General features: G+C 35.5%; 1 protein-coding gene across 1 annotated transcript in view; it reads left to right on the forward strand.

Moving 5' to 3' along the window:
- Positions 1-20,321, forward strand: part of LOC121325826 (AT-rich interactive domain-containing protein 5B-like) — an 80,219-nt gene that overhangs the window by 14,691 nt on the left and 45,207 nt on the right. Inside the window, exon 4 of the mRNA XM_041268912.1 lies at positions 11,626-11,856. Within this exon, the coding sequence (XP_041124846.1) occupies positions 11,626-11,856 (231 nt within the window). The remainder of the gene's footprint in view (positions 1-11,625; positions 11,857-20,321) is intronic.

A 20,321-nucleotide genomic window follows, 5' to 3' on the forward strand; every position in this document is an offset into this window, starting at 1 on the left:
AGGAAAGTTCTTAATCTTCCAAAAAATGTTTCATTTGAAAGAAACACGGATATGAAACTGCCATATCATTTACTAAAAAAAATACCAATAAAGAGAGGCAATGACATGAAGCTCACAAGTTTCCTTTTTTCATAAAAGAATGAGATGGTGATGTAGTAGAGGTTGGCATTTGGTTAGCACACAGAATACCCAGGAATAAAACACTGATATCTCCCCAATAGTGCCGTAACCAGCATGATTGACTCTTAACTATTGTATATCTAGAGATATACAGTATAGCTCTCTATGCAGTACAGCAGAAGAGTATTCTTATTCAATCCAGGCTGCCTTGGATGGCTTATTAAAAACATAATTTAAAAATAAAACTTGCAACATGTTCAATGTAGGATTGTCTGTTCAGTTGTCATATGGAATAATCTGTATACATACATTCAAACATGCAATCTGAGTCTCTAATGGTGTAACTATAAGAAGCTAAAGGGTTGAGTTGATTAACCTATACCCCATCGGGATAAGCTAGATTTCTGTAAGCATTAAACATCACTTACTCACCTGAGTTGCATTAACCAACTATCCTAACCGTAGTTATCTTGGGTTTACCCCTAAAATTAAGTGGTTGATGCAATCAAGGGGATTTCCTAGGGCTGTAAATTGCTCTAAACAAATCCAGCTAACCAGTATAGGCTGATCAAACCAACCCCAACGTCAAGTTGAGAAATGTTGGTAGTGATTCATTTGATATTGTTTAGCACACAATGATGCAGCCGAAACATTTGTTTTAACTATAGGACTGGAATAATAGGGCTTAGAAGTATGAATGAAGAAAGAATCGTTCTACTACTGTGTAAAAAAAGAATTTAGAAAGAAAATTGAAATGCGATCAGATAAAGAATTTGCATGTTACTTCATATAAACGTTTAGAGGGGAGGGGAAGCCTTTGAAGTTCTAAGAATATTACAGAAATGTGTCAGTAAAGAAAAGAGGAAGTTCACATCTTTTTTATCTCCCACTGTAACACATAAATGCAAAGTTTATCATTATTAACAAACACAGCTCTGCTTTTGAATTCAGTGCATATGTTTCAGTCTGTGCCAAAGCAGAACTGAAATTATGCACAGCTGAAGTGACAGCGTAATGATACAAAATAGAAGGCAGATTTAAGAGCAGCATTAGCATCCTAAACTGTGTGTGCAAATTATATGCACAAATTTCACAGAGCCACACAATTTCTATCATCTTCTTCACATCAACACCATCATCATACAAAATTTGGGTGCAAATCTAATATTTCCCATTGTGTTTCATGTATAGCGGTTGGTGTGATGGGTAGTGGGTGTCTGTGATGAAGTGCCTGCCCCTGTGTATATTTTCTGTTATGTTGTGTGTTTAATGTTGATGTATAATCATTGGTACACGGAATATAAACGGGTCTGTGTAACAGGAGTGTTTAAAATGTATATTTGTATTTATGCACGAGGATTGCACAGCACTTCACGTGCAAGTAAAAAGTAATAATATGTGAGCACGGGGAATTGCACTTTATTAATTCACGTGCAGTTGTACCGAGACTCCAATTGAATGATTGATTAGCAGTCAAGTCTTGGTACAGCTGCATAAAAGCTGCATGTTTTCACCCACTCGCGGTGAGTGGAGAACGGGAGAGAGAGTAGGAGAGTTAAAATATCAATTGCTATTGCGTGCTGGTGGGACCAGAACGATACTTGTATTTATCTGCTCACCGTGTTTGTTAGTGTGTCTGTCCGTGCATCATGTTTTGTTAAGTATAGTCCGTTTTTGTTTGTCTATTTATTTTAGCGTAAAATGCCGTGTCTTGCCTTTTGTTTGTTAAAACCTTTTATTTACAATAAACCGGCGCAAGCAGACGCCATCATCATTTCATTTCATCCTGTCTGTTGTGTATTTCATTCCTTCCTGGTTCTGACACCGCCCACTTTGGCCATCTCTGTGACAGTGCCCTATTTGCTTGCAGCAAGCTTGTTGTCAAGCAGAAAAGAAGGAACAGTGATTTATCTGTTAACTGTGATTGGCTTGTTGCCCTCTAGTTCTAAGGAAACTGTGTATATGGCTCACACATTAACAGGCAATGAGCACTGACCTTTATTTTACGTAGTATAGTGCTTTAAAATGCCATTGATATCAAAGATTTCAAACAAGGTTTAATGGGTTTTTGCTGATCTCTTTTCTTGTTTTTCTAAATTGTGGCTCCCAATGAATGGCTGTGCTGGCATAGGGAAGCAGATAAACAGAAAAGTAAAAACATTTGATGTGTTAAAGCTCTGGTAATTTATTCTGGTTAAAAGTACATTTATTAAGACATATTTAGGCAAAGTAAACTTACTTGGGAGCCAATTCGCATTTATAAGAAAAAAAAAAGTCTTCAGTGGTTATTATTGCCATTTCTTTTAAGAGCTGATCAACAAATCTCGATTCCTGCCGTAGACACACATTCTGTAGGCTAGAGCAGCCTAGAATGTCTTTATAGGAGTAAGCATCAGCCCCATCTAGTGCAAAGCAGCGTGTTGCCAGCAATACAAAAGGAATCCGAAGTCGCAGATCACTAGTTGGCGCTAGCTCTCGCGTCTATAAAAAAAAAAAATGAATTGCTGATCTAGCTATAATGTTAACTATATCTGTGAGAAAAAAGTACTGTAGAACTGAAGAGCTGCGCCTAACAAACTGGATTGGAGTAACTGAAATAAAAAACACACAGCATGATTGCAAGCATCATAAAAAGGTAAGGGATTTGTTTTAAAATGTGAAGCTACTTAAATATTTTCATGTTGCCCGGGTTTTGCATAGGAATCCGCCACGGTTTAAAATTTCTATTGCGATGCTTATGAAATTACCAGACTGCGTTATTATAACCACAGCTTTCAAACATTGTCGGTTGTTAACTTTGTTTAATATTCATTACTTTGAGACTGAATAAGAAGTAGCCCCTTCTTTGATGATCCAAGGTCTGCCTAGTCAATTGATAGAAACCATGATGTATTGCCGGAATGTTCTTCCTGTTAAACTAATTTGCAAGTACAAACATTCCAAAGTGATTAAAGTAATGTTTTATTTAACATTACATGTTGCTGCGCTCAGCGCAACAGAACTGAACAGTTCAATGTTCGCTCTGAGCCACTAAAAAAAAAAAAAAAAAAAAAAAAAAAAAAAAAAAACTGTTTCATTTATAGTCATCATGTCTTGATTATTTGCAGACCTGCTAGCTGGAAGTTTAGTTAGACATTTTTTTTTCTATTATAAAACACTGATCTGCTCATATCATTAGTTCCCTTATGACTTAAGTCTGGAAGGTAGCCAAGAAGTGGAATACACTAATAAAGTGGAATAAACTGCATAAGTCCTTAAAATGTACAAACGGGTTGGAACAGGAAGTAAAGTAAGACATGTTTAATTATCTCATGACTTGTAATGTAAATTGGTTTTTGGTTTCGGCACCAATTTACATTGCTATAATTTCCAGCTGCTTGGACACTGGTGCGTTCACTTTGCTGTGGGATAATAGCTGTGCTGGTAGACTCTTAAACAATGTGCACTTCACAAAGGGGTGACCTTTTGAGGAAATGAATAGTTTTATTGTCTGCCCATTACCCTGCCTGAAACAACAGTGGAGTTATTAATTTAACTTCTTCTGTAACATAAAAGCTCCAAAACAACCAGCAGCTGTGTGAAAGACCCATAATATAATAATACTCAAACCCATTTCAAAAGAAATGAAGATTTTGTTAAAGGTGTAGTGCTTTGTATGGGGGACCTTACATGTTTATGTATAATGCTACCTTATAAGTCTATGTTGAAACCATCTGTGGGTGTTTCCTGTATATCCATTTTTAAATTGCTGGTTTGCTTGCTCCTCTGGTATAACATAACACTGGGGCAAATGTGTTTTTAGCTCAGAATATTCTTTCATACTGTAAATTTAATATTGATCATCTCAAGGAAAAAATAACTTGGTACCCCTTCGCATGATATAAATTTCCTTTATAGTATGTAACCAGACTGTCAACAAGGTCGCCTTTCTAATAAACAAGTCTTTTACAATGTCTTCAGCGCATGGAAAGCTAAACAATTGAATAAGCTGCTGCAGCAAACAGACTGAGACGCTTTGGTTTTAAATGAATAAATGAAGTGGTATTCATCATTTTATGGCAGCTCCCAGATTTATGAGTGGTTTATCTTTTAGATGGTAAGTGAAAACGCAAGTCTCGAAATGCCTGCCAAAGGAGAAAACAGCACAATGCACTAATAATATACTGTCCTGTTATCCTAGCCTTCATCTAATCCATCCTTTCTGTCAGATCTTCATACTAATAACCTTTAAATACTTCCATTGAGAAATGTCATTATTTTCTCTTGCTCATGTTAATGTATTCATTTTCATTGGAGGAAAGAAAGGGCGTAGCTTTTGGTTGGACTACCCTGTTAAAATATCAAATTTAATTTACAAAACAGTTTTGGCATGTGAAGTTGTGTGCATACATTTGTATAGTGTTACCATTGTTATTTACACCCCTGTGTTTTCAATTTAACGATATTTAAGTCAGATTATAGATCATTGGAATAAAAACACAGTTTAGCAAAAAAAAAGGTTTTTGATTGAAAAGTTATTTTAAGTCTGACAAAAAAACCCAAAACAAAACAAAAAAAAACATTCTAGTTTGTTGTTGGCCTTCTAGAACAGTTTATTGAAAATGAAACAATTCATTTTCAACATATTTAAAAAGTTTTTTTTTTACCTTGTAAGCCTATCTTAAAATATGTATATGTTTCCCTTTAAAATATTATTATAATAAAAAAACAACATTAGAAGTGCATTTTATTTATAGTTTACAAAAGTGATTTAAAGCTAAGGGAACAGCAGCCAAAATCCTTTTGATTAAAGTCATGTTTTTGGCGTTTATTCACTGGTAATAAAGTCTCATCCATAACTGTAAAACACTGGCAGAATATGTAGTAATACTAAAAGAAACACAAAATGTGTTGAAACTTTCTGTGGACATTTACTACAACCTCTTATTCCACTTGCTGTGGATTTTTTCATGGTATTGACACACGATTGACTGAACAGTTAAAGGCAATATTTTGTTTCACAAGCTCTGTAAGTCGTGTTTGCTTTTTTTACTTACTGCTAGATATAATATCTATGTTTAACTTTACACACACCTTAAACAGAAACATTTTGTGAACAAAAACATCCCCAAATTGTTAGACTAAAAGAGGGCGTGCCATGTAAAAACAAATGCAAAGTATAGCGGAATGTCATCTTAACATTTTTTAAATATTTGCAGTGAATAAGGTATTGTTGTAGCAATGCTGGTAACTGCTGTACAGTGAAACCTAACCACATAACCACTGAAATCAATTATGAAAAGCATACTGTTTCCATACCCGAGAGCTAGGCACACTTTCAACTCCTGTTAGTTGTACAGGTGATTCTTAAGATTTTTTTTTTTTTACCTTATAAGCCCCTGTTAAAAAATGTAAGTGTTTCTTCTTTACAAAAATGCCGTTAGGAAAGAGAAAATCAATCTGTTAGGCTTCCTGATAGCTGATTCTGAAGATGTCAGTACTGCCTGTTGCAGAAGCCAGAGCAATCCCATTTGACTTGTGTCCCTGCAATTCAAACTTCACAAAGTATTTTTTATTATTACTGTTGATGAAGTACAGGTCACAAAGGACTAAGCTACGAAAGGAGTTAATAAACAGACACCAGGAAATTATACTTCAGTGTAAAAGTGAATGCTGTGGATTGCTGCAGTTTAATCTGCAACCACACTAATTTGGGTAGGCTAAATTGAAGTGAGATCTTAGGCTAGCAGTTCTGCCACAGATTATTTGCAAACCTTTGTACATTTTGCTATTGTTTGTGTTAAATTGGTTTGAAATATTACTGGTTTGCTGCTCCTTTATTAGTTCATTGAGAGGAGGGGGGTTGTATTTAAAGCATAATGTGCAGCATCTAGCACCGTGTGAAATATTGGTTCAGTTTTCCAACAACAACCTCTTTGTCAGGCAAAAGAACAATTTGGCAGGAGGAATTTTGTATAATTTTGCCATGTATTACAGAAGCTATTAATTGCAAACGTTGCAATCCACCAATCAATAACACTGGAATGTAGCTATACAAAATCAGTGCAGTGCTTTTGCCGGTTGCTAGGGAGATACTTTGGAATCACTGAGCTTACAGAAGGGAATGTCTAATGTAATAAAATAACACCAGGTATCATAAATCATCAAGTGAGTGTTTTACATTGACATTTGGTTATATTTGGAGAATGTGGTTGAAGTCAATTTGGATTTGTAACAAAAATAATCAAATAAAGTTATCAGGGCTGGGGTAGAAGGTTATAAAATACTGTTCTGCAATGTCTGTTTTCAGTAAATTGGAATAAATGAAGCTCAAAGCTACAAATATTTCTCTTGGCATCGAGAAGGCAATCACACAAATGTGATTAAGGTAACTAGCAGGCAAATGTTTGGCACATTTTGCACTTCTAAGTAATTAAGTGCAGGAACAAACTTGTACAATGTTTTTCCAAGCACTGTTCTACTGTAGAATGTTTCCTTGAAGTTTAGATAACTTTTATAAAAATATGAAACGCTCTGGTCTGTGAACATACTATGAATGAGACCTGACTCAGGCTCTTAATTGTTTTTAACAAAGCAAAATTGGAGGAACATGGCTTGTGTCAAAATGGGCTAAAATGCATTTCTCTGATACTGAGGAGAAGATTATTAGCATATTAAATGGATTTACTGTAAATATGAAATCTTGGTGCAAGGTGAAGCTGTTGCTTGATTACATATCTTTGCATTCCTTTCACATATGTTGCTGGTCAGCCCTGCTTTTAAACAGGAGACACACAGTGAGTGGATCTGCTCACATGATGCTTACTGTCTGATGTCTTCTGTTAAAAAAAAAAAATGTTGATGTTGCAGGAAAATAAAAGGCAACACACCAGTTGTTACATACATATAAAAGAGAGCTGGTTCAAAGAAAACAGTACAACCATGAAATCAATACTAGTAGATCAGTCACAGAGAGTGGTGTTATGTACACTGAATACCAAATATCTCAATTACTGCCTAATTTTACTCCATAGATTTCCTGTGTGTTATTATCCAGAGCTATTCAGTGTGGAATGAATGTAGTGTAGCTCCACACACACACACACACACACACACACACACACACACACACACACACACACACACACACACACACACCCTTCTCATTAACCCATGAAAAGCACTGGTATTTCATCAAGCAAAGATAAAAAAATAAATAGCCTGGAAATAAATGACTTATTTGCACGACAGGAGTACAGCTTTTGTTTTGTTCAAGCTTCACAAGCAGATCCCTTTGTAATCAGTTGTCTAAATTTGGATTAATTTGGTGTTTCCCGTGTACTGTATTAGAGTATAGAAAAACGCAATATGAGATTATTGATGTATATACAATTGTTGGACAATAAATTAGTAACACCTGCCATGTCACTGGCAGTCGCTTAATTCAGGGAAGATTGGGGTTGAGATCTGCATCATACTTGTTCTCAAAAGTGTCATCTTCATATTGTATGCTTTGTAGCCAGCCTTTCGTGCCCAAAGCACATTGATCTATTTGGCTGTGCAGTTCATTGTTTAAAGCAAAGAGCTGGGAGGTAGCTAATAAACATGCAGATTCTTCATACCACAGCTCTGTGTTCATTTAGAACAGTGACAAGCCAAACAAGACGTTTCAACTGACCTTTTTGCAGAACCTGATATACAATATGTTTCTTAATGAGTTTTTGACATGGTTGCTGAAACAGATTGCTACACCTAAGTCACGCGTGCTTAAGAGAAGCATAGGAAAAGAACATGGCTTAAGCTTAGTAAGGTAACTGCTGTACTCTACAGCACTTGTTCTTTTTTTCTGATTTTTAAAGGGTGAGGTTGAATAGCTATCTTTATTTCAGGAACACAACAGTGTTTGTCTCGAGCAAATATGTGATGGATTCCTGCTCTGTGGTTTTTGTTAAATCTACAGCATAGGAACAGGAATATATTACAAAGCACTTAACACAGGAATCCAATCACATGACTCAACTGTTTTAGATTGCTGTTATTTGATATAGAGAACCTTACTGTGTGAACAAACTGGTATTATGTGTATAACTCATATTATTAGATTCAGCTGCAGTGTTCCAAAAATGTGCCTGTTTTACACAAAAATCTAATTATATTTGGCCTGTTTGACCTTGTTTGCACTCTGCTTTTCCTGAAAGCAGACCTTGTTGACAGTTGTATTACAGTTTGTTTGCTTGTTTATTTACCCTCTCTAAAGATGTTCACCGTGGGCTTAGCTATTTCAAAACTATTTCTAAAATCTTCAAAGGACGAGGGTCTATAATTTAATATAATTTTACTACCAGTTGTTTCACTTTTAATGAACCCGCTAAGGTATATTTTCAGAAACAAACTTGTCTATTGCCACATTCTTATTTTGTCCATGTGTATTGAATCCTGTCTATATCCACTCCTGCAATTCTAAGTTGATTTTTCTTGCGTTGTATCCATTGTTTATTGTGATCACCATCATTAAACAATATTATTATTTTTTAATTATCCCATCTCATAAAGCTAGACCAAATGGCACTCACATTAAATAATGTATGCAGAGTCAGTCAAACAACTTCCATAGTAAACATTTCATTTTTGTAGGCAAAATTATATCTTATTGACCCTTGTTATTTAAATAAGAATCATGTTAGCATCCTAATGATTGTGATAATGTTCATACATTTTTTTTTAAATGGGACTTTGAGTAATTACAATAGTTAGAATTGAATCTAGTATAACATTTAATTTGATGCAGGAAATCACAACCTTAATTAAATATATATGAATAAATGTAAATAGTTATGATCAGTAGGTCAACACTTGATTCTGTAACATCAGCACAGGAGCTACTTATACAGTACAGACAAATCAAGTGTTCTTTGCTTTCTATAGTGGTTAAAGTAATTGTATTTGAAATAAACTCATGTAAAAGGAACCAGGCACCCCGAAAGGCATGATTATGTAAATGGTCCCCACAGTTGACCAGACATTCTGCTGTTACACTTAAAGCTGTAAACTGAGGGAGCGCTGACAAAGTTCAGATTTTTAAAGCCATTCCTGTTAATCTGATAAGACATGTGAAACTCAGTCAAACTGATTTCTTGGGTGAATTTGCAACCAATCAGTGCTTACCTGGGGTCTCGACAAAAGATGCTTGTCAAGAGGTTTAAAAAGAAAATTGCATGTGATTTCCCTTCCTCTCTAATGATAGTGCAGCCCTAACCAATTAAATTGCTGATATAAAGATAAGAATTAATTTATTTAGAAAAGATGGCTTAACAAACAAAAGGGCTGTATGTCAGAGGGGGTTTGAATAGTGGCTGGTCTCTTCTCATCTGTGGATGTGCTTGCATGGGAGACTGACAAGGGTTTTCACACAAAGCCATACCCAGGGATGTTAAAAAGAACCCTATTTAGGAAATTGGACAGTTTTGACAAAGTGTCATTGTCAACATCTTTTGTGAGCCGAAACATGCATTATAGGCAGATCTGCTTTCCAAATTTCCAAATATATGTATTTTCTATAGTGCTTTTTCATTTCAACCCATTCAACGAAATGCAAAAATAAAAGCTTTTGAGGCAAACAGCAGTCTGCGTTTGGAAATTAAAGCTGTGACCCTAATGAAACAAATGTCAATTACTTGAATAACCAATTAAAACCTTAACACACATGCATATCGGTCTGACGATTCTGTCAGAAAGTGAAAACCGAGTTTAATTGCACAAAAAGGGGTTCATTTGACTAGCAAAGAGATGAGGCGAATGTGTGCTACATGACTTCTGTGGAAGATGAAACCAGGTTATATTGCATTCATGCTACTGTGTATAGGCAGAACTTTTTTATGGGTAGCCAAAGTTTACAATTCATTGAACCATTAGTGAATGTAACATCAGGCGTATTCAAAGAAATTGTACCCATTTGACCCCAGGGGATACAATGTAAAAAGCCGCAATGCGTTTAGGAATCTCAAATGAATGGGTATATGCTCCAACTTGCAAACAGAGTACTCAATCAAACCCATGACAGAACTAAAAAGGGTTGTTTTTTCTTTCCCTCCTTTAGTTTCTTCCCTATTCCCTTGGTTCTTTGCTATAGAGTAAAGGAAATATCTTTATTTTTGCATTCGCTTTAGCTATGTTGGCTTGGTACCATCAATTTTTTTTGTTTGAGTTAGTGTTTGTTGGAAACTGAATAAGGATGCATGAATAAATACACAATGTGGACATTCTATTTTATGACAAAACAGGCCTGGGTGACATTCCTGTTTGTTTATATATTCTCAAGGTAGTTACAAATGCACGTAAAAGGCACTTTGGACCTACCCCCATTTCAAGATGGTCACTGTTAAACATTCACTCATACTTCTTGGGGGTACCAGAAATGTGATGTGAGATTTAAGCCTGTAAATGTTTCTGAATAGCAGTCAAACTTGAATTTACTTTTGGCTCCTAGGAACCAACAGAACCATTAACCCCCCTCCCTTTGGGGTTTTTGTTGTGGTTCACCAAAGTGCTATGTAATATAAAATATTGCTGTCAGGGTTGTGCACATCACAATAAAGGGCAATTCATATGAGAGAGAACTGGATGTGCATACTGAAAACAAAATTTCAGCAGTAGCCTTTCATCAGGCCAACTGCTAAGTTATAACCGTCATCAGCAGTTATGCATAATTGGCTTTGTTATGTATCTTAGAAATTTAGTTTTTGTTCTCAGGGAGATTTGATGACAGTGGTGCCATGTATGTTTATGTAAAATGAACCCTGCTTCTGCTCTCTAAAAATATATGTTCTATTGTGAGAGGAAATATTTCACTTAACCACTAATAAGTATCCCAAGTCTAATGTTTTCATCTTTTCAACAAGCAATCCTACAAATTCAGCCCTGAGAATAGCCAGGTTCTCATTTTGTATTGCTCTTGTTCTGGATTTCTTCTTGGAATATAACTAATTGAAGCCATCAGTGATAGTAAGTCCCACTTTTTTTTTTAAAACCATAAAAATTGCATTTTAATTTCTTGACTGGCTTTGATAAAAAATAGGAAACAATTTGGTTCTTGTGAAAGTTCTTTGATACCATTGAAGCTTCAGTTCTGTTCCGACCGTTTAAGTCACTTAAGCCAAGCATACAGTAAGGTTTCTTACATTTTTCTAGGAAACATCTTCACATTAATGTTGCCTTAAGTGGTGCTGCTATGGTATTATGTTATGCAGCTGTTTCTGTCTGCATACATGTAACAAATATTATGTATTGTAACTGCAGTCGGAGCATTGTCACCAGCCCAGAAAGATTTCTCCTGATTGGCCAAAGACATAGTTTTTCTGGAAACGTGTTGAAGCCAGGTCCTTTTTTTTCATTTTTTTTTTTTTTTTTTGTAAACAAAGAAACAGCTGACCTACGGGGGATAACCTGTTTCCTTGTGTATTCCAGACCACAACACTTTGGTAACTTCACATGTTCTTGCAATTCAGTGTTGTGTTTTTGTTTTCCCAGGTGAGGACCAGGAGGAGAAGAAGGTTCTGATCCTGAGTTACCCACAGTACTGCCGCTATCGCTCTGTGATCGTGCGTCTTCGGGAAAGACCCTCGTCCTTGTTGACAGACCAGATTGTACTGGCCCTGGGAGGAATTGCGGCCTTGAACAACAACACTCGGATACTGTACTGCCGGGATACCTTCGACCACCCTTCGCTGATTGAGAACGAGAGCATATGTGATGAATTTGGTATGTCATTTAACTGGATAAAACATAGGGGAGTGTTACTCATTGGTGTCGTTGATTTGTCATGTCTCGGACAGAGTGGAGCTGAATGATTTTGCAGGTTGTTGCAGAAACATTAAACCACTTGCGACTTAGCCCATTATCAGTAATATGATCAACTTAGAGTTGAAAGTTGGTGAGAAATGTTGAGAATTTGGCATGTTTATGTACACAATAAGTCCAAGGAAATACCAGATATGATATAGAGTGTCTCTAGTGTTTGGGATACACTGAGTTGCCTGCTATCTGTAAAGAGGGACACAGCCTAATAATAAAGACAGCAACAATGAAAAGCTAATACTGAAGTGGTAGGATTGACCAAGGAGTTTATTGAGGTTCTAAGAATGAATTCAGGTCTGAATTATTGCCCATAAAATGTGAATATTGTATCTGATATGTATTCTATTTTTACACAAATAATAATAAATGCACTGATGGGGATGGCAGTTTTAACATCTGTAACATATGGCTCATTGTGAGGTACCAGCTGTGGGTCGACATACTCTTTCTTATGGAAATACTGGTTGAAAACCTTATTCTAAAGCTCAGTTTTATTTCTCTCAATATACAGTACACACACACACACACACACACACACACACACACACACACACACACACACACACACACACACACACACACACACACTTTTATTAATATTCACTTGTCACATGTGCCACTGGTGGTCAAACAGTGTAATTAATGTACAAATGCATGTGCCTATGGAGACACTTCTTCATTGTTACTTTGTTTCCTGTTATAACTCCAGCCTTCATCTTTATATAAGCTTATACTATGTTACTAGCAGTTGGTGGCAATATAGTGAGATTTTTTTCAAGGAATTTCCTGACATTTATTATACAGAAAAATCTAATAAAAAAAGGAAGATATATTACAAGTTTTTCTTTTTTTTTTGGCCATTTTGTTGGTCCTTTTCCAAGTCCAAGCTCCCAGCCCCATTGCTGCTGGCGATGGGCAACAGTCCTGGAAAGGAGATTGGCTCTGCAGCACAAACGACTGTGGGAGAGGTAGTGTAGAAGCGCTTCTGAACAGCATGCCACCGCAGAATACGTACAAACATTCAAATGGAAACATGCCACATGTTAGCTGGAAGAACCTCAGAGCTGCAGTGTAAACAAACAAGGGTGAAATGCTAATTTCAAACATCAGAGTTTCCATTTTACAAGGAGCGCTGTTTTAAATGAAATGTATATGTTATTATACTGCATATATACGCTGTAATTAAGTTATCAGATTGGACCAATCTTATTATCTTGTTGAAACGAAAATTAATTCCAACATATAATCCAGTGCGATACAAAAATGATTAGGATTAGGGTGTAAATAAAGAACACCCATGTTTAATTAACATGTCGGCTCTTTGTGCTTAACACAGGCACATGCATAGACGACAATTACTGTTTTACAGAAGACGTTTCATGAGGCCCAATGTTCTAAACCTTATACAATAAAACCCGAACCGACTGGTCACCAGCAAATAAATCCAAGAAAAGAAAAACATGACTTTGGATAAGCAGCTTCCTGCCTGGGGCTACCACAAGGGTTCAATTCCTTTGTTGACCAGTCAGTAAGGGTTCACTCTAAACATTAAACCACTAAACTCAACTACGGTTCAGGTCCCACTGTCCATTATTGTGCAGACCAAAAGGTGCTTACTGTACATTCTAAATGATTAGCCATGCCCTATGCTACAGTACTGTTTTAGTCTGTTGAGTTGGCAACAGTGTCTTTGGCATTGTCTGTTTTGTTATTTACAATGCCTTTGACTAAGTTGTGGATGATTGTAGTTCACTTTCATTGCTTTTTCCTTAGATCAGTCAGAAGCTTGAAATTACATTGTCTTTTCGTAGTGGTTCTTATTGCTAATGCTTAAATACTTCAATTTTTTATTTTTTTTATAATCTCTTGCTTTGACCAGGAGTTCAAGTGCAGCTTTTCAGTTGTAGTTGCCTGTAATAGACATATGTATGGTAAACAAGATTAATCAAAGTGGGTTTATATTAGTAAGCACTAGCACCAGAATCCAGCTGCCAGTAAAGCAAAGGAACACTTGATCCTTGCTCCTGAAAGCTCCTTAACACAGGGGGCAGTAATAATAATAATAATAATAATAATAATAATAATAATAATAATAATAATAATAATAATAATAATAATAATAATAATAATAAATATTTTGGTTTGAAGCTATGTAGTCTTTAAAGCTGGACAGTTCAGCCCCTGTAGTGTACAACATCTTTACAAAGCAATGTAAAAGTAACAGAAGTAATAAACATACTGAAGAATACAGGCTTGAGTAAACTACCACAGGAAAAAATACAGTACAGAGAAAAATGCTGGTTGTGATCTGGAAGATTCATTTGTTATTTTCTGTATACATTTCTGCAAACAGCTTGTTACAGAATAAATTGCAAAGTTAGTACAATGTTGTTTATTAATCCCAGGATTACTACAACAAGGCCCTGGGTCTGCTAGGAATTACCATTTGTTTACTGAAAAGGAATTACTTTTATTTTCCTAAATGCCTGAGCCAGAATACAACAGCTTCAGCTTAAACAGATTAAAAAGATTATAGAAGTTGTTGTTGACTTCAGTTTTTATACTGTTTAATTTCCAACCCTATATTTCCAGGGTAAGAGGTTCAGAATAGCTCAGGCAAGACCAAGCTGAATATCACATTTTTAAATAAATACAGAGTAGTACCTTGTTGGTTTTGCAGGTTATGAATGCGCTGAGGGAAGGGTGTAAGTTTAACAAACCACAGTCTGGCTTTCCAACAAGTGTTTCTAATAATACCCGGCCAGCTAGTCACAGAAAGATTTGTCAGTTTGATGGAAGTAGGGGGGTTGTACAGTACTGTACAGCACATTGTGTGTGTGGGTTTTATATTTTTATTTTTTTCTAAAAGGAAACGTTCTGTTGTAAATTCACTCGAGTTTGATCTGCATTTATTGGGCTAGGTGCCAGGTGAGTGAGTAGTACTTGCAATCTGCAAATTGAAAACAAATAATTCTGTTTACTTGGTTTCGAAGTGCAAGCCCTGACCTTTGGCGTTCACAAAGCTCCTTGTAACAGCTACTACTGTTATTTTTTATTATTATTATTTATTTGTATTTATTACATTCCTTTTGGCTTTTGCATTTGAAATACATTTCCAATGTTGGGGTCCTACATTAAACAAACAAATTAGTTTTCAGGAACTCAAGTGCGAAATACATCTAGTCAGTAATTCTCAATCAGTAGATTGCAGTGACCGGTTATCTAGATCCGGATCAGCTTTTACTGACACATTTATTATTGTAGTGAGGCCTGATTAATTATTGGCTTACTTATTAAGTCATTACGTAACTAGTTTGCACATTTTCAGACTTACTCTTTTCATAATCCCTTCTCTAATTCTGTGCAGTATTGACACATTTTAGTCTCTGCTTTATATTCCTCATCTAGCCTGTGTACACCACCTTCTATGTGCATTAGTTTCCTTTCCTTTCATTTTATACATTGTGTGTGTATAAAATGCGCTTGTCTGTCAGAAGTTGCTAATTATATTTCTATTTCTAAAATGCAGGTAGCAAATTCTGATTTATTGTCAGAGATACCTGCCTTTGTTTTTCTATGGCTGCTGTGCAGTACAGTATTGATTCATCCTGTGGCAAACGCTCTCATCATTATCATAAATAGCACTTTCACTTTCTCTTTCTCTACACTAGTAAAATGTAACTATTTTTCTTTGTTTAGCCTTGCTATTAACCAATGGTGGGCAGATGGCAATTTTTGATATATGTGTGTGTGTGTGTCTCCCTGCGTGTGTGTGTGCATGCATGTGTCTGTGTGCATACGTGTGTGTGTGTGTGTGTGTGTGTGTGTGTGTGTGTGATAGTAATACGTGCCCACACACACAATGTGGGGACAAAATTTGAGAAAATATCCACACAAAGATAGTAACTGCTGAAAAATGATGTTGTAGGGGGCGTCCCCACTTTGTAAAACACCTTTTTAAGAACTAAATATGCCTTTAAAAAAAAAAAAAAAAAAAAAAAGTGCCAAAATATTTAGTTTGTTGTCGACTTTCACCCTGTGTGGAGTTTTGTCTGACTGGAGTTAGAAATACTAAATAAAAATATAGTGAGAGTCAATGAGAACTCCCCACAAGTTATCCTTATGTTTGTTGTTTGTGTGTGTGTGTGTGTGTGTGTGTGTGTGTGTGTGTGTGTGTTTGTTATTCTGTACTACAGTATGACAGCGCCCATTCATTTCTAAAATGCTCTGTTTTTCTCTCCCTCTCTTCTTGCTGTACTCCAGAATACAAGTACTGTATTATACTCCTTTAAACTTTATTTTCACTCATCCTCTGCAAATGTACTGAGAAGCCCAAGAGGGCAAAAGCTTGGGACAATACCTTTAGTTCTGTCTTTTTTTCTGACAGCTTTCTTGTTAGTCTAATGTTACAGTTGAAGTGCAGATGCCTAAATATTTGTATCAAGCTTATTTTTTAAGGAGTAAAAAAATATTTTGACCTTTTCCCATTGCAACACAATATACCACCACTGTTTAAATCATTAAAATGTGTGTATCGAGGTTAGAAAAACCTCCCTAACAATGCAATATTGAAGGTACAGTGGATGCCTCTGTTTGTATGAACGTCTGTAGTATATCCATGCATTTCACAGTGTAGAGTAGAATTATATAGAGACCTGATAGGTGAAACTTGGTGAAGACATTCCTTTTCTGTTTTAAAGTGTGCAAAATGCCAAGGGGTTCTCCTTAAAGAGTAAGTAACTTAAAATTTACATTTGGATTATGGGTGGTTCTTATTGCGGTTACTCAAATTCAATTCAATTCTCTGTGTTAAGGTACTTGGTCTTTAACTCAGGAGCAGCTCCAGATCTAGCCAGATTATCTTTCACGATATACACCTGGAACACAGGCCAGATCCACAAGGTGTCTGTGTGGTTAGACCCTTGCAGTCCTGTTTTATAAACCAGCCCCTCTAGCACTGAGAAGTGGCTTCCTTTAGCCAGCAATTAGAACAGTAATTAAAATGTATAATAACACAAAGTATTGTATATCAGTTTGAATAAACTAGAAACGGCAAATAATATTCTGCGATGTTCCAGCCAGCAATAAAGGATGTTGCCGAGGAGCTCAGTTTCTCCAAACTTTGTTTCATGGAACATTTGAATAATTGGATGCTGAGCAGAGATTTACACTTCAGTATATCAAAGCATATTCTTGGAATATTGTGAAACATCAGGCAGACTGATTTAACTTGTTATTCTTTTCTAAACTACAGTAAGCACTAGGATATATCACTGCGATACATGTCCACAGTAAGCACGATACAACGTCAAAATGTCACGAACATAATTCATTATATAACCAATACCCATTATATATATATATATATATATATATATATAATATATATATATATATATATATATATGTAAAATATTGTATAATACATTTATGCACTTACCCCGTCATACAGGATTTCCAACTCCGTCACCAGTTTTCTGATACACAGCTCATATCTTCAGTGTTACAATATATTTGATTATCCGTCACAGCCCACGTTTTTTTCCCTTTTTTTTTTCTCGCACGCGCAAATCAGTCTGTCTTTATTGTGCAGTTACACAGTACTTCCAGTTTCAACTGATGAAAATGTAGCAACAACAAAGCAAACGAGACCAGCTACTGTAATGGAAAACAGTTAATTATTAAACAGTTTTAGATACTGTGATGCATTTTGTGATCTGTGATCTTTAGTTGCTTTTGTGCATTTTCATTTGCAAGTGAATTGTGACATTATGGCCATATCGAGTACTATATTATGCAATTTTGTATCCTAACTTTGGATACTGTTTTAATTCTGGAAACTGTGTTTTTTTTTAAAAATCTTTTGCTAAATTGCATTGCCTTTTACATTTTACGCAGTTCTGTGCATGATTTCATTTTGCTGTTGGGTCGTTAATGGGGAATTTTACATATACTGCTACAGTACATACCAGATTTAAAAGTATGTACTGTATTACGGTCCATGTGTCGTCTCCTTTGGCAAGTGATATTTTCAGAATCATATTGTTCTGAATTAAAATACTTCTTCTGTTGAAAATATAGTACTGTGCCAACAAAGTCAACTACAGTACATCTAAATGGAAGCCTGCTTATTTTAAAACACTGTCCTTTCAGCTATGCATTTTTAACGTTGTATTTTTCTGGAGTTCCGTGAAAAAACAAACAAGGGTTGGAACAGGCCAAAATGAAATAATCAGATATGCGGGTCGGATATGTGAATGCTGACTATATAAAATTGAGAAAATATGACAGAGTAACCTTTTACCTAGTTTTCCCCTTTTGTGATGCAACAATAAAAGGCTTAAGTAAACAATGTATTTTTAATCTGATTTTAGCATTTAGGATTGTGCATAGCTGTAGTAGATCGAGTTTCTAGATATAGACTTTTTTTTTAAGCCGCTTAGAGTATATCATATTTCCAGTTTTAAAAAAAACAAACAAACAAAAAAACATATTAATGACTAGTGGTTTGTTTGTTTGAAAGAGTGCTGTTTTTAGTTCACAAGCTTACTAAAAGTGGGAACATTTTCTGCGTTCCTCAAGACCTTTTCCTTTTTGGCCTGGGTAAATGTAGGTTATTAATGATTGATTTCTTTAAAGATTGATTTTTTTTAACTTTTTTTTTTTTTTGCTTCTCTCGGAAACTGTGGACATTCGTTAATATAAATGATGTAATCATTGAATTCACTCCAGCAGCGTTTGTATGAAGTTTAAGCAAACAAAATAATGACTATTTTCTGTCTATACCCTGTGTAATTACTACATTAAAGGTATATAGACTGATCATTTACTTTGCTCAAAAAAAAAAAAAAATAATAATCCTGGCTTACACTGCAATTAGAGAGGGAGCTTGTCCAATGCTAACATCATTATTATAGTTGTTCGTCATCAGCTTTTCGTTGGTGGATTTGCAATGTTTTAGTTCTTTATTTATTTCGCAAATCTGCATTGCATTATCAGAGAATGTTGAGTTTTATTTTATTTTTTAAAAATCCTTTATGTCGAAAGTAAGCAATGGAAATAAAAAATGTATGATACCACTACATTCGGTTTTAGGGTAATTTCCTGGAATTGTATCTTTCTTTAAAATGTACTTTTTTTAATATCAACATTTCCAGAAAATGTATTTCCTAAAAACTGTTAAAGTGTTTTAATATACTTTTAGGATAGAGGTTACTTGTTCTAATTGTCTCATTTAAATCGAGATATTGGGGTTCATTCAATTTATCTGTACAACAGTGGATTTAAATACTTCCACCATTTAAATACTACATTTGGACCAAACCAGTTTACCTTCTTTTAAAGACACAAATACACTAATGAGACACACGCAGTTGTTTAGTTTCAGTGGTATTTAGATTTTGCACTGTTTAGATTAATTAAACACACTTTTATAATTCACCACCCTACATAGGCTACATGGTATAAAAAACAACTTGTAAAGACAATAGCAGTTTATTTACACAGGGATCGTTATACTGTAGCCTCCTAGGCCTCCAATTAATGTTTCTCAAATTTTAAAGTCACCCATGGACCACCATGCCTGAGGTATCTTTTAGCTTTGATTTGAAAAGATTTGAAAATCCATCAGAATCCGACATTTACATTCTTACATTCCCTGAGGTGTTAACCCCTCCCCCCCTCCGCAGAAACAGCTAAGGATAGAGATAGAAATTAACCCCTTCCCCCCTCTGACGGAACAGCTAAGGATAGAAATAGAAATTCAACAGCTACCACAAGTGGCAACATTCTTGAAAGCAGCACAATGGAAAAGAGAATGAGTTTATGTTAAAACATGGCCACATTCTTATGAATACACCCGCTATTGAAAAAAAAAAAAAAAAAAAAAAAAAAACGCAGTGATGTAATATTTTCCAGTAACTGTTTAGTGTGCATTACATCAAGTTAAAACACAATTGCTATTGTTTCCCATTCTGCTCTTTGGTGCCTCTCTACCAGCAACTGCAAAGTTATGAAATAAAGCACTCTGAAACTGAAGTGTAGGAGGACTGTTGCCAGAAATGATTTACCTAGCACAGCATAACAATTTGCCGTACTGTTTTTTAAAAGGCAAACGGCCGCCTTAATTTGTGTTTGAAAAGCAGTTACAGACTCAGGTCTGCTGGTTTGTGCTGCAGCGACTGCATTCCTCCAAAGACCCAATACTGTTTTGCAAAGAAAGAAAGTGCTGCTGTCTGCCTGGAAACACTCCATATATGAAGTAATAAAATCTGTCTGCTTGTGGGAAGTAGTTTATCTGACATTTAAAATATGTTATTTTTAGTACACTCCTACTTGATATGGACTCATTTATGCGCCTTTCTAGCTCT

Source organism: Polyodon spathula, chromosome 13, assembly GCF_017654505.1.
Source record: "Polyodon spathula isolate WHYD16114869_AA chromosome 13, ASM1765450v1, whole genome shotgun sequence".
Taxonomy (NCBI): Eukaryota; Metazoa; Chordata; class Actinopteri; order Acipenseriformes; family Polyodontidae; genus Polyodon; species Polyodon spathula.